The sequence below is a fragment of the Aythya marila genome (genome assembly GCF_965140915.1).
Source record: "Aythya marila genome assembly, chromosome: 1".
Classification (NCBI taxonomy): Eukaryota; Metazoa; Chordata; class Aves; order Anseriformes; family Anatidae; genus Aythya; species Aythya marila.
In genome coordinates, this window is record NC_139042.1 from 196067366 (window position 1) to 196080447 (window position 13082).

At 37.0% G+C, this 13082-nt stretch overlaps 1 protein-coding gene across 1 annotated transcript in view; it reads right to left on the minus strand.

The window, feature by feature from the left end:
* Positions 1 to 6450: 6450 nt before the first annotated feature.
* The window catches only part of GNAT3 (G protein subunit alpha transducin 3), a 38884-nt gene continuing 32252 nt past the window's right edge, over positions 6451 to 13082 (minus strand). Inside the window, exon 8 of the mRNA XM_082751933.1 lies at positions 6451 to 7129. Within this exon, the coding sequence (XP_082608059.1) occupies positions 6999 to 7129 (131 nt within the window). The 3' untranslated portion in view covers positions 6451 to 6998. The remainder of the gene's footprint in view (positions 7130 to 13082) is intronic.

The window sequence follows — 13082 nt, forward strand, 5'->3', positions numbered from 1 at the left end:
GCATCAACTTTAAGCAGTCAAGGTTTCACTAGCACTAGTGAAACTAGTTCACTAGTGTAAGAACCTCAGGGATGGAATTTTTTAGAACCTGGGGCCAAAGAACCTGAGGCCTCATTCACTGATTTTTGGCCTATAGAAAGGAAAGTGGAGCTACTGATTCCTGTGGGGTACCTGGTTTATAGAGTGTTGAATTAACTGAACTCTTTCCATTAACTCTACCGGGCTTCAAGTTGGAAACAGAATGGCATCAGACCAGCCCCCATCTAAACCAGAAGCCTCTCTCCAATATTGTGAATTTAATCTTGAGATAAACTCAAAACACTTCTACAGAGGACAATAACAGGTTTAATATAGTGCATGGCAGGCTTTCTTCCAAATTTTCATATCTGGAAATGGAGTGCTCCCCTAATGAAGGAATCCATGTTCTGAACATCCAAGCAAAAGCAAATTTGAGCTCTGGAAGCTGTGTTCATTTGCGGATGAGTTTTACTTAATTTACTTAATTAGCCATGCAAAGGAGAATTTTATTTGCTGAGGAATTAAGTATATTTTCACAGTCCAGAATACGGATGACCCACTTCTACCTTTCATCTGCTCCACCAAAGCACAGGGATGTTTGCTGTGTGACTTTAGATCTCTGAAACACTCTGTATGTCTTCACATCTCTTGCAACATTTGAGTGTTCCACCTTTTATTTTCAATTAATCCCTTGCTAGTTTTTAGGATGTTCTGGAGTACTGAATGTTTTTCACTTCTTCTAATAAGACAGGTGGAGCAGAAGTTTTTACTTTGCCAGCTGTGACCTGTACTTTTCTGGGTGGCTGTGTTTTCATTTATACTTTGGAGGTCACGGAAAAGATGAATGTGAAAAAAAATAAATCCATTATGATATACTTTCTTTTAGTCATCATGTTCCTTAGGTAGCCAATATCCCTTTCTTTACACACAAGTTATTTTGGAAAAAAATACTTTCAAAGAATTCTGACACAGAATTACAGCACTTCCGTGTGCTAAGGACAACAGCAATCACCTAACAGAGGGTTTATCTTTTTAAGTGTATTGAACTAAAGTAAGGCTAGAGTATTTGTTGTTGTTGTTGTTGTTGTTGTTGTTGTTGTTTTACTTCCTTTGTTATTCTTTTTTCTCAGGTTTCAAATAGATTTAAACAAAACAGACAAACAGACAAAAAATTCCTTCACCCATAAAAAGTTTTCAAATTTATTGAGAAAAGTAGGGAATAATTTACAGAAAGCCCTTGATGCCTACAAAAACATACAGGCCTTTGGGACTTCAGATGACTGAAACTGTGATAGCTGAAATGGAAAGACAGAGGTCAGACCTTGAGATTTGCAGAAGCTTGGAAGGAATTTGGTTGCTAGGAAGCAGTATATTTTTTAAATTTAATTTATAAAAATGTTTTAAAAAGGTTTAGAAGAACTTGATATGAAATATTTTCTTAATTTGCACGGTTATTTTTATCATATGCCCTGCTTTTATTGATTTGAAATGATAACACATGCTGTCAGCTGCTTTTTCTTGCAAATGCAGTTATGCAGTTTAACCTCTGTGTTACTATGGTACAAACACATAAGACATTATTCCTGCAAATGCCTATTCATTCAACTTTGTATGTATGGGTCATCCCATTAAAATCAATTAGAAAATTCCTGAATATATGAAGCTTGCCACCTGCCTGAATTTTCTTCCAAAATCTATTTGCTTTGCTATTTTCTATGCCAGAGGCCAAGGACCCTGGCATCAGGAAATTCAGTGTTGGTCCAAAATAAATCTCCTAAATGCACTGGAATCTTCTGGGATTTACACCATGGTGTACAGGGAATGGCAGTTTACTGATGCCTGGGACCGGAGCAACCCACATGCTGTCCGACAAAGAGCACTGGAAAAGAGAAACCAATGAGGCAGCTGGCTGGGGTCTAGTCTATGCCCACAGCACAATGCTGGGGCCAGTCAGGATGAGAAAAGGCAGAAGACTGCACGTGGTATCTTCCACTTAAGGAAAAAACAGCAACAGCAAAATACCTACTAAAGTGCATAAAAATAAAATTACAAATAGCTTGAAATATTTTGATGCAAGATTGATTTCACATTTTTCTTTCTGCAGTCTGACTGTAAAACATCAGTAATCATCTCAGACTTTGTAACTGTACATTTGTCACCATGCCCAGAATACTGTCCCAAAACATTATACAAACTACATCCTCAAGGTATGAGGGGTGGTTATCTGTCCATCTTCCCAAGGCTCCTTGTCAGTGATTCATATCATATGGTTATGTTCTTGTGACTGAGGAAAGGAAAAACAGTATCATATCCTAAAAACTTCTGCCCTGAGAAAGAGTCCAGCAGCCCTGCCACAGTAACAGAAAGAAAAATTTGCAGTGATCTAATATTCTTATTATGTTATGATTATCTGCAGAGCTCTGGCTCTGCAGTCTTTCTCTCTTTCTCTTGCTTTAATCTATGTAGGCATTTCTATTATACCTGTCACCATAGCATCTGAATGCCTTCCAAACAAGAGGAAATACTACCTCATCTTAGCTCCATCAGCAAAATATGGCCTTTATCTTACTTAGGATGGAGTCTCCTAAAAATATCAGTAAGCCAAGAAGGAGAGCATGGAGATTTATTATAGACACAGCACCTTGTTCTCCAGTCTGTTTTCTGTTCTGTTTGTATATTGTATTGGGTCTCTCTGTGACAAGGCGAACAAAGTGACGACTGTGGTATTAACAGGGTGTTTGTATAATGAATATTTTTTTAAGTATAGTGACAAGTTTAAGTATGATATAGCAACTCAAGAAATACTTTTGATAAACTGGGTAGCTCCTCCCAGAAAATCATCCATCATCTGCCTCATTTGTATTGCAAAGGGTACTTAAATGTAAGATACTATTTGCACTACTGGGTCTGTCTTCTACGTGATTTTGACAGACAGAGACCTTCTATAAGTCATAAAATAATCACAAGTCACTGTGTGATAGATGCTTTAGTCATGGTTTACATGATTTAAATCTCACAAAAAGGTGCTCTCATTGTAAGTTATGCTGTCTTGACAGGACTTTAATTAAAGTTTCAAGTCAGTCGGCTCCTGTTCCAATGATGACCAGGGAAGCAGACTAAAGTCCTCTCACCTCCATTCATGTTGCAAAATGAATGAACCTCCTGTCAATGCTTTGTTTGCATTTTCACTGAATAGGGGGAGAGACAGAGAGGTAATATGTAAATGTCCTTAGAATTTTAAGAATATTTATTTTACCTTCATTCTTCATATTAGTAATTCAAACTGTCATACAGTTTACTTCAAGAATGAAAAAGGAAGAAGCTTGTTTTTCTTTTTCTTGTTCCTTTCAGAGCAGTCCTTTGAAGCCTTATTTGCATTGAAAATACTTATTGAAAAGCTGAGTCTCATGTCAGGGTTCCTGTTCTACTCAGAGGATGTAATTTTGCTTTGTAAATTGGTCTCTCATCTTGAATGAACAAATAAACATCCTGGTGGATGCCAATTAAATGAACTTTTGTATCCCAAGTAGAACTACAGAGAGCAATTTTGATAGACTGATTTTGCATTTGAATATGCTTTCAACTGGATCTAAGATACATTTTAAAATCAGATTGACCTCTCTAGAGTTTTTCCAAAGAAAAACATTCCAGTTACGATTAGACATTTTATTTGGACAGTTTCAGAACAAGACATTTTGACTCCTGATTAGTTCCTTTCTTTCTTTCTTTTTTTCTTTTTCTTTTTCTTCCTTCCTTTCTTTTCTTTTCTTTTCTTTTCTTTTCTTTTCTTTTCTTTTCTTTTCTTTTCTTTTCTTTTCTTTTCTTTTCTTTTCTTGTCTTGTCTTGTCTTGTCTTGTCTTGTCTTGTCTTGTCTTGTCTTGTCTTTTCTTGTCTTTTCTTGTCTTTTCTTGTCTTTTCTTGTCTTTTCTTTCTTTTTTCCCAACACTTAAACATCATATCTTAAAAAATGAATATGAGAGTATTTCAATTTTGCTAAAATTGAACATTGAGAATAAGTACATCTTTGTTGTTTGTTTGCTTTTGAGACATCTTCAAGGAAAAATCTGGAACACTGATTCCTACCAGAATCAAGTCAACTATAGAAAGCCTAACATTCTTTTGAAATGTAACTTCCATTCTCGCAGCTCATCTGCAGAAAGAAATGCATTGGTTGCTTAAAATGTCTCCAGCTGCAATAGTCTAAATCTGGAATTTCAAAACATTTTTGACAGACACTGCCTTTCGTAATGGCAGTTCTGGGTATAATCAGCGACAGGAATAGCACTGATTACTGGTATCAGTCAAAAGCACTTCCATCTCAGACTGTCTGTCTATCATTTACAGCCAGCTTCCATACCCTTAATGGTATATATGGTACCTACAGAACTGCTGGGATTTGTACCAGGGTTTCTGGTGTACTACAGTGTGTACTAACCTAGTCTTTCACTGCTTCTGCATATCTAAGACTGTTTTTAATGGAATTCTGAGCATGTTCAAAGAAAATGATTTTTGAGAGGTGTCAGTCACCACTAGCATGCAGGATAGGTAAGCACTTTTAAAACCTGTTTCATTCATCCTAAATCACTGAGACTCCAGTAAAAGCAAAACATTCCTTCATCTTGCCTTTCGACAAAAGATAAACCAGTTGTTTGCTGTAATAACATGTTTCTCAGCTCCACAGAGCTACAGACTGATGTTATTGGTGTTCTGCTGTAATTCTTGCTCGTCTGTATTCGCACACATAATATCAATTCTTTTGGGAGTCAACTGGCAAGGAGGATGAAAGGTGCTGAACTTCCTATAAAGCCACTCATGAATTATGAATTCTGGTTGGACTTGGTGGTGGGCACTGCAACACAAGGGCAGGCACTACCAGTGCTCTGTGACACAGGATCATCTCAAATGGCTGCACAGAGGTTATAAAGGTTACCCAAGAAATCACTCTCATCTAGTTCCTGAAGTCCTAACTAAAATCCTGTGTCAGTGAAAGGCATTGGCTTCAGCGCTGTGGTTTTAAAAGAAATCACTAAAGCAAAGACAGCTCAGTGAACTTATAGACAGTCTCCTATTCTTTAAAGTAGTAATGGTAAAAGAACTGTGCTTCCCTGAAATGGTGAGAGTGAGCAGCTGACACTGCTTTCCCTTCTTTTATCTGCACATCGCTCTACATCAAGGACATTTTTCTAAGGATTTCCCAGCATGGCTCAGCTTATTCCCAAACTAGAAATGATGGGAACCTTGATGAAGACATTTGGAAGCTCCTGTTTTATATAATCCTGATCAGAATAAATGTAACTAAAGGAGTTATTTAAAGTTAGCAACAAGTGGCCATCTGAAGGAGCTATCCTGACCCCTGTGGAGAACTAGGGAGGACATCTTCTATGGTCACCTGCACAGAGCAGCTGACATGATGCTTTGCAACCCAGTCTCCTGAGGATGATGCCCTTCTCAGATGGCCTCCATCATTCACATAGTCTTCTTTCTCAGCCCCAGCATGTATTCCCTGGTGGAGTCAATTCTCTTTGTCCTTTCTCTTTGAGAGCTATTTCTTCATCACCATCTCTACAATTGTCCCCATGCTTCTGTGTGGTGTGCCTTTTCTCTGTAGCTGAAAGGAAGATGAATTTACCAAACGATGTCACCAAGTCTATGTTGTGATGAATGTTTTTGTGGACATTCAGTGTAAGACAGATAATAACAGGGAACTGGAAGTGAAGAAGGAGGGAGAACTGTGTCATCTTGATGTCCCAAACAGCTACTGGTTTCCCAGACTAAAGATAGTATTTATCCTTTCTACACGGTCCCAGCCATTCGATCCCATCTCCCACAGGCTGCTGGGCTGCAGTACTCTGTGCGGGACAACTCCACATTTTTAGCACTCTCTATACAAATAGCTGATGCAGACAAATCCAAGCCCATGTTTGTAATGGCAGCTAGACAAACTCATAAACAATACATCCCATAATAACTCAAGTTCATATGAAATCCTAGTCTTCAGGGAGCTAGAGGATAAACACGAATATGTGCTGTTCTTCAAAAATGCTGAAGACCAGAGCCTTAAAAAGAAAGTTTTGAAGCAAATGATGGCTTTCACTCTTCAACTGCCTGCCCCACAATTTAGGGGCATAACATTTGACTCTCTATTATAGGTTACTAGAAGCAAAAGAAGCACTTAGCTGAAGTTAAGAAAAACCTTCAAATCATTATGAGTTTCAGGTTTTTCATGTTGCTGGGTTAGCTCTAATGTACTCTAATTTCCATAGCTGCAGAAGATAGTATGTTGCAGTTCAGAATTATTTGGAAGAAAATATTACATACAGATGTATGTTGGGCCTATTTAACCCCAGGAGGCCTCTGTGAAATGGAAAATATCAAAAGCAACCCATAAACTTTTCATATTTTCATATAAAGATGCTTGCGTGTATGCACACATGCACGTTTTGGTACACCACTTCATTCTGACTTATGTCAGGTGGCTGTGCTCTTCTTTTGGGCCAAGTTTGCTTTAGCCATTTTTCTTCCTGACAGAGCTGGCCTAACATCTTCACTTCACTTCTATTCAGATAGTCTTCTGAGAGGTCAAAGTTAGCAGCATATTTTCCAGAGACTTTCTGTGCAATCAGTGGCAAGGTTTAATCACCTTCAGCAAGATTATCCAGGTCATCTTGACCCTAGAAAATTTGGAAAATGGCAAAAGAAACAACGATCCTTTCCAGAAGGTTCAAAAGCATTTGAATTGCCTGTCACAAGGTGTGGAAAAATAATAATAAAAAATAAAATAAAATAAAATAAAATAAAATAAAATAAAATAAAATAAAATAAAATAAAATAAAATAAAATAAAATAAAATAAAATAAAATGAACAAACCACCACCACCACCAAAGAAACCAACCAGCCTAATGCTCTTTTTGAACTTCTTTTTGTTGGTGGGCTTACCTAGTGGTGTTGCTTACCTAGACCCCTTCTCAGACATAAATGATTACCTAATCAATGCTTGCCCAGTGTTTGAAAACAAGACATGAAGATTCCATCCAGTCCCATTGAAGGTGGCAGGCTTGTCCAGGAGAAACTGAAGGCAAGATCTTCCCTCATTGCATTGCATGTTTTTCCCTGTATCAAAGAAAATTTCCAAAAGGCAGAATATTTCACTGCAAATTACTTTATTTGGAGGAAGAAAACAAAGCTAATGAACCTGGGAAAGGAAAACTCAGTGTTAGCAATACACCATCTTTCCTATTCATGAGGAATCCTCTGTTTCAATCTGCCAGATTGAACAGTCATTATTAATCTAATTTCACAGCACTGATTACATTAACATTATTCTTTTGTATTGTACGACACTATCACTGAAACCTTGAGGAGACAGAAGCTAAACAGTGAGGTTAAGAAGACAAATCAACTACTGCATAAGCTAAAAAAAATAAAAAAATAAAAAAATAAAAATGACCTGTGGCTGCTGCAGCTTGAGCAGGAAAGATCCAATTCCTAATAAACTATTCAGAGAAAGGCAGAAAGACAGAGAGAACAGGCTGAACCTTTCACAAGATGCTAAGTGCAAGCTTTTTCTTGGCTAACACTTTTTCTGTCATGACAGCTCTCAGTCAATTCCAGATGAAAGCAGCTACTTTCCTAGAATGGGCCACAGCTTTCCTGACTTCTCTGTCTTGGTCTCACTTCTGTCAGAATTTGATTTACAACCTTTTACTAAAAAGCATATGTAAGCTCTTGTTTATTTAATTATGTTGGTTATGGAGATAATCTTTCTATGATCTCTAAAGCCACCACTTGTTCCATCACTTCAGAAATGTATTTCCTACAATACCTTCTCAATATTCTCTACTGAGGGTGCAGAGTTTTGACTTATTTTGATTGTATATGTAAATTCCATGGCACATTGCTGTTCTCTATCATTAGGTGGATGTTATTTGATTTTGGCATTCAATTAGCACTAAGAAAACAGAAACACGGAGGCTCATTCAAATTTTTGGCACTTTCGATGATTTTCACAAATCCTAAATCCTTTACACTGTTCTTTTTGTAGAGCCCATTTACAACGTAAATTACGTTTGAGGGACAGTTCTGCCAAATGCTGAGCACTTCTAGAAAAGTGCTTAAGTTGATCTTCATAAAGGGACCTAGGTAGCAACATCAGGCTTTTGGAGATTAGAATTTCCTTCAGAAAGGTATGTGGATTCTCACTTATGTATTGAAAAGACAGTATCTCTACAGCAAAACCTTCTCTACAGCATTTCCTATTGACTACACTGGGCACATTCTATATCTTATTGGCACTTGTAACCTCACACTGATTTGCTGAACTCTTCCCTCTCACTTTCTAGCGACCCTCACTGCTCTACTTAGGGGATTGAACTGTGTCTAAATACCTCTTTGCCCTGTGGTGGAGCAGAAGTTTTTCCCAGCACCAGGTCTGGATGTCAGTGTGAGCTACCTGACTATGCTGCAATGAGAGCCACCACCTAATTTTGGGTGCTTAACAACTGAGAAATCTAAAATCAGAGGCAATCTTTGAATACACGATACTTTAAAAGCAGTGAGTCTGTTTGCATTTTGCTTTCTGCCTCCTACTCCTTCACAATCCATCTGCTGGATCTGTACCAGCAGCCAGAACCACATGACTCGCACTACAGGATGAAATGACTTTAAATGGCAACGTGGCTCTAGCACAGCATTAACATCTCAGCAGCAGACAGGGTGAGATTAATGTCACAATTAGCAAGTGGATGTTTGATATCTTAACCTCAAAGATTCATTGCACTTGTAAATCTGTGGGGGCTCAGTTGGGTGCTCTGTTGTTACAGATCACAGAGATAATGTAAACAGGCATTTGCTGGGGCCTGGTGGAACCAGGAGGTTTCTGTTTGCATAAACAGTCTTTTTAAAAGGTGGAAATCTTGCTATAATGTAAACACAAAGGTATATGTATATAAACACTGTTTTATGGAAGAAAAATCGAATAAACCTAAATTCAGTAAACAAAAGCTAAAAGCAACTCCGCATTAAATATTGAAAGGGGAAAGCAGCATCTCCTTTCTACTTGTGAGCTCAAGGATGATAATTCAAAGCAAATATTGTGAGCTGAATTCCTCAGTGTTCCTGGCAACCCAGAGAAAAACATAACTGAAGACAGCAAAATATCAAGCACAATTGCCTGTGCAGATCCTGAGATGTGAGGGCTAGGAGGAAGCACGCAGACCTGATCTTGAAGAGCTTTCTGGATGCTACCTGTGAGTCAAGGTAGCATTGTGTACCAAAACTGAACAAAAACTGAGATTCTGCAGGGTATAACCCTTGATGATGCTCTTGATACTACTTGATAACCCTTGATACTACTGCTCTCTGCTGGTGCAAAGTCACATTCGGTAAAATATGTCCTGCTGATGCAAACCAACTCAGAGAAAATGAATGCTGCGGACTAGAACTATGCAGAGAATGGGCATTCCCCATCAGTGAAGATTTAACATTTTCAATATTTGTCTGTTTTTAACAGATGCTCGAAGTTCTTCACACATGAAAAGAGAAGTAGCTAGGATTTATCAAAATATTTTGTTTCAACAACAAAAAAAAATGTTTTGTCTGAGCTTTGAAGTATTTAAAGTCGTAATATGTGGAATTTGAAAAAAAAAAAAAAAGAAAATAATGTTGAAATAGAAAAAAAAAATAACATGTTTCAATGTGGTAATGTACTTGTTCTTCAATTCTTTTCTTTTCTTTTGAGCCTGGCCACTTTCACCTTGTCTCTCTAGTTACTATTCTCTGTAGCCCCCCATATTATTCAAATATTTTCTCTGCCTTCTGTGGCTTTTCAGAAGATTTACATAGAATTCCAAATTTCATATAATATGAAAAATACTGGCTATAAATGAGCTTCAAAATAAATGATAGTCTACTTATTCAATAAAAACAAACAAACAAACAAACAAACAAAAACATTTATATAAGTACTACTTATATTCTTTACATTATTTAACTAATGGCTTTTTTTTTCTTCCCTCCAATAGAATAAACTCTCTCTCTCTCTCTTTTTTTTTTTCTCCACTTTCTTTCTAACTGTTCCCTATTCTAAACACTGAGTTGAAGCCCAGTAGATTAAACAACTAAGCACATTATTTAATGGGATCATTACTGATACCATGTAAATAAACATAGGCATCGACAAACACATATATCTAAAAATTCAATGGAAGCTCTCAAAAAGCCAGCATACACACTAACTCCTAATTACTGTTCTATTACTAATACAATATATAGCAAATATCAGTTTTAAGCAGAAGTACTAAATGAAGTTTGTATTGGTTTTCCAATAATAGCACAGTAAGGGAGAAAAAAATTATCACATCAGACTAAGCATGAGGAAAAAATTTGCCCAAAGCATGTCATGTTACTGGTGTCAAGAGGAACAATTCACTAACTTTTAATTCATTGAGCGCTGGCATTAAGGATTCCTCTTTACAAATCTCTTTTTATAATAGGAACGAACATGATTTCCCCTTAGGCTGCAGCTCTTTAGCACAGCTACAATAAACACACACAAACTGTAAAAGTATTCTCAGCTCTACTATGTTCTTTCCATGTGTAAGCCAAGTAGGGTATCAGTTCCTCTCTTTCCTTTTCCTGCTATGAAACCAGCCACTGATCAGTTCTGCCAAGTAGCAAATTGTTGTTTTGTATCTTTTGAGTAAAATCCCTTAAGAATCCCTCTCCTGGCTAGATAATCTCGTTTTATAGATTTCTACTCCTGTGTGGACAGAATTTGCACCCCTGAGTAAACCTAGTTAGAGGTTTTGCTCATTGCATGTTCAGTATGTAGGCACCCTTGGGTCTTCAGTCTCAGATGATCATCCTATGTGCTTCTTCACAATTTATCATTTATTTTTTTTTTTAATGGACTGTACCAAGGCTAAGAAGCTTTCACAGTGCTCATCATCCATCTCACTATCCTATGATTTATATGGCATTCCTATGCTTTTAAAATGTTATAGAAAGGGGCTGTATTTATGGCACTTTTTCTACAATGTTTTAGAAGTGGTTTCAGGACACGTAATGTACTTTATAGATTATAAAAAGGATATAAGGAGGGTATATTATCTTCTCTAAGAGTCTTGCAACCTTCATTGACACTAATAGGATTTACATGTCCTAGTGGACTAAAAAATGGACTGCAAAGTCTTTAATTCAATTTATTAGAATGAGTGGCTGACTCAGAGTTGAGAAGGATCATAACCTTTTGACATCAGTTGTTTGCTTCTAGTGCCAACACAGAAAAACTCCTTGTAATCCCCAGGGAGAAGAATATTCTTTGAGTATTTCTTGAGTGGCCTCTTTGGCCATTTTGGCCCCAGTACTGAAGCTCTACAGCACAACAGTTTCATTTGCTTAAGTGGTTCTTTAGACATTCTTAGTGACTGATGATTTTGCTGAATCAGGGCCTTAGGAAATGTTTCATCTTCAAAGATAAAGCAGTGCAGAAGTAAGTACACCACAGGGTGATTTGTTTCCTTCTCTAAGACTGTGTCTATTGATAGTTCTCAAGGGAAAAAATTAGATTTTTTTTCCTCTCTGATGATAAAAGGGTTGAAGAAACCATAGTTTGGTTTATTTATCCCTCTGGATGTTTCCTGGGATTAGATGGGGGAAATTAGAAGACATAGTTAAAGAGAAAAGAAAAAAGGCTGATGAAAACCTAGGCAAAGGAAATCTAGAATAAATGTTGATATATTTTGTCAATGAAGAAGTCCATGTCACATTTGAGTCATCATAAAATGGTCCTTATGGATATTATACTCATGATTTCTATATTTCAGAAAAGGTGTAAGTAGTCAAGATCTAACCTATTTCTTGAAACTGTAGGGGTAATAATTATTAATTTATTAGACATCAAAAATAAAACCCTAGTGACCTTGCCAATATAGAAGAACTCTAAGCAGTTTTTAAGGTCGATGCCTAATGCTTCATGCCCCTTATGTAACAGAGGGACACAATGTCAGTGCAAGTTGACAAAAATCATGAACAAAATGATCTTACACAGACTATTGAGCTGGATTTGTAGTTCTGCAGAAAGCAAAGCTGTCCTTTGTATACATTTCCTGATACAAAAGATTGTGAGGATTTGGATGCCAGTTTCAAATTAAAGCATATCACTCAAAAAATATTCATGGATTATCAAGGCCACATGTACACTATTGTAACAATAGTGCCCCAACTGAAAACAACATAATAGCAATGCACTGAAGTCTGTGAGCTTTTGAGTGCTCCTTCAGTATGTTACGTTGTCCATCAAGGAGTCTTCCAACGTAAGCACAAGCTATATATGTTCTTTGCAATAAATCTTTTCTTTTCCCTTTTATCACCTGGAAGAATCCATTTGAATTTGAATTACACAGAATCAGAACCATGGTTCCTGAAATGAGAAGTTCAATGAGAGTTATGAAGAGGTGTGATATCAAATGGAATTTCTTGTCATTTGATCCCATTGGAAGGCATACATTCCTAGACATCATCTAAAATACATGGGTAGGGATGACTTAACCAGTGTGATACCACTGCTATCCGAGAGCATTTGTATATGCCATATACATGGTGCTTAAAATATTGTTATGGGCAAAGAGAAGACAATACCTTACACCTGAGGTCAAGATTTTAATCTCATATAAAGATTGACTATATAATCCAAGTACAGAAAACAGTTAATGTTATTAGTCTAAATAAAGTTAAAAATTTCCAGGTAAAAAATATATATCTCATCAACAGCACCAAAGCTATAAGTTATAATAAAAAAAAACCCACCCTCCTGGTATCTAGTGCTTTTTCTCTGGTGCTACATTTACCTCTTCACTGCTTGATCTGCTAGGTTTACCTACCTATCTACTACTGTTGATGGATTTTGCCTGGAGTAAGAGGTGTGATAGAAAGTTGTCACCCTGAGATGTTTGCTGGGAGGAGTATGATTTTCATGATAGGGGATTTTTCCTCTTCTTTGCTAGTAAAAACATAAAAACATGATGTTGATGCTGATGGCTGCTTCCTCCTCACTTGTAGAGGCCAC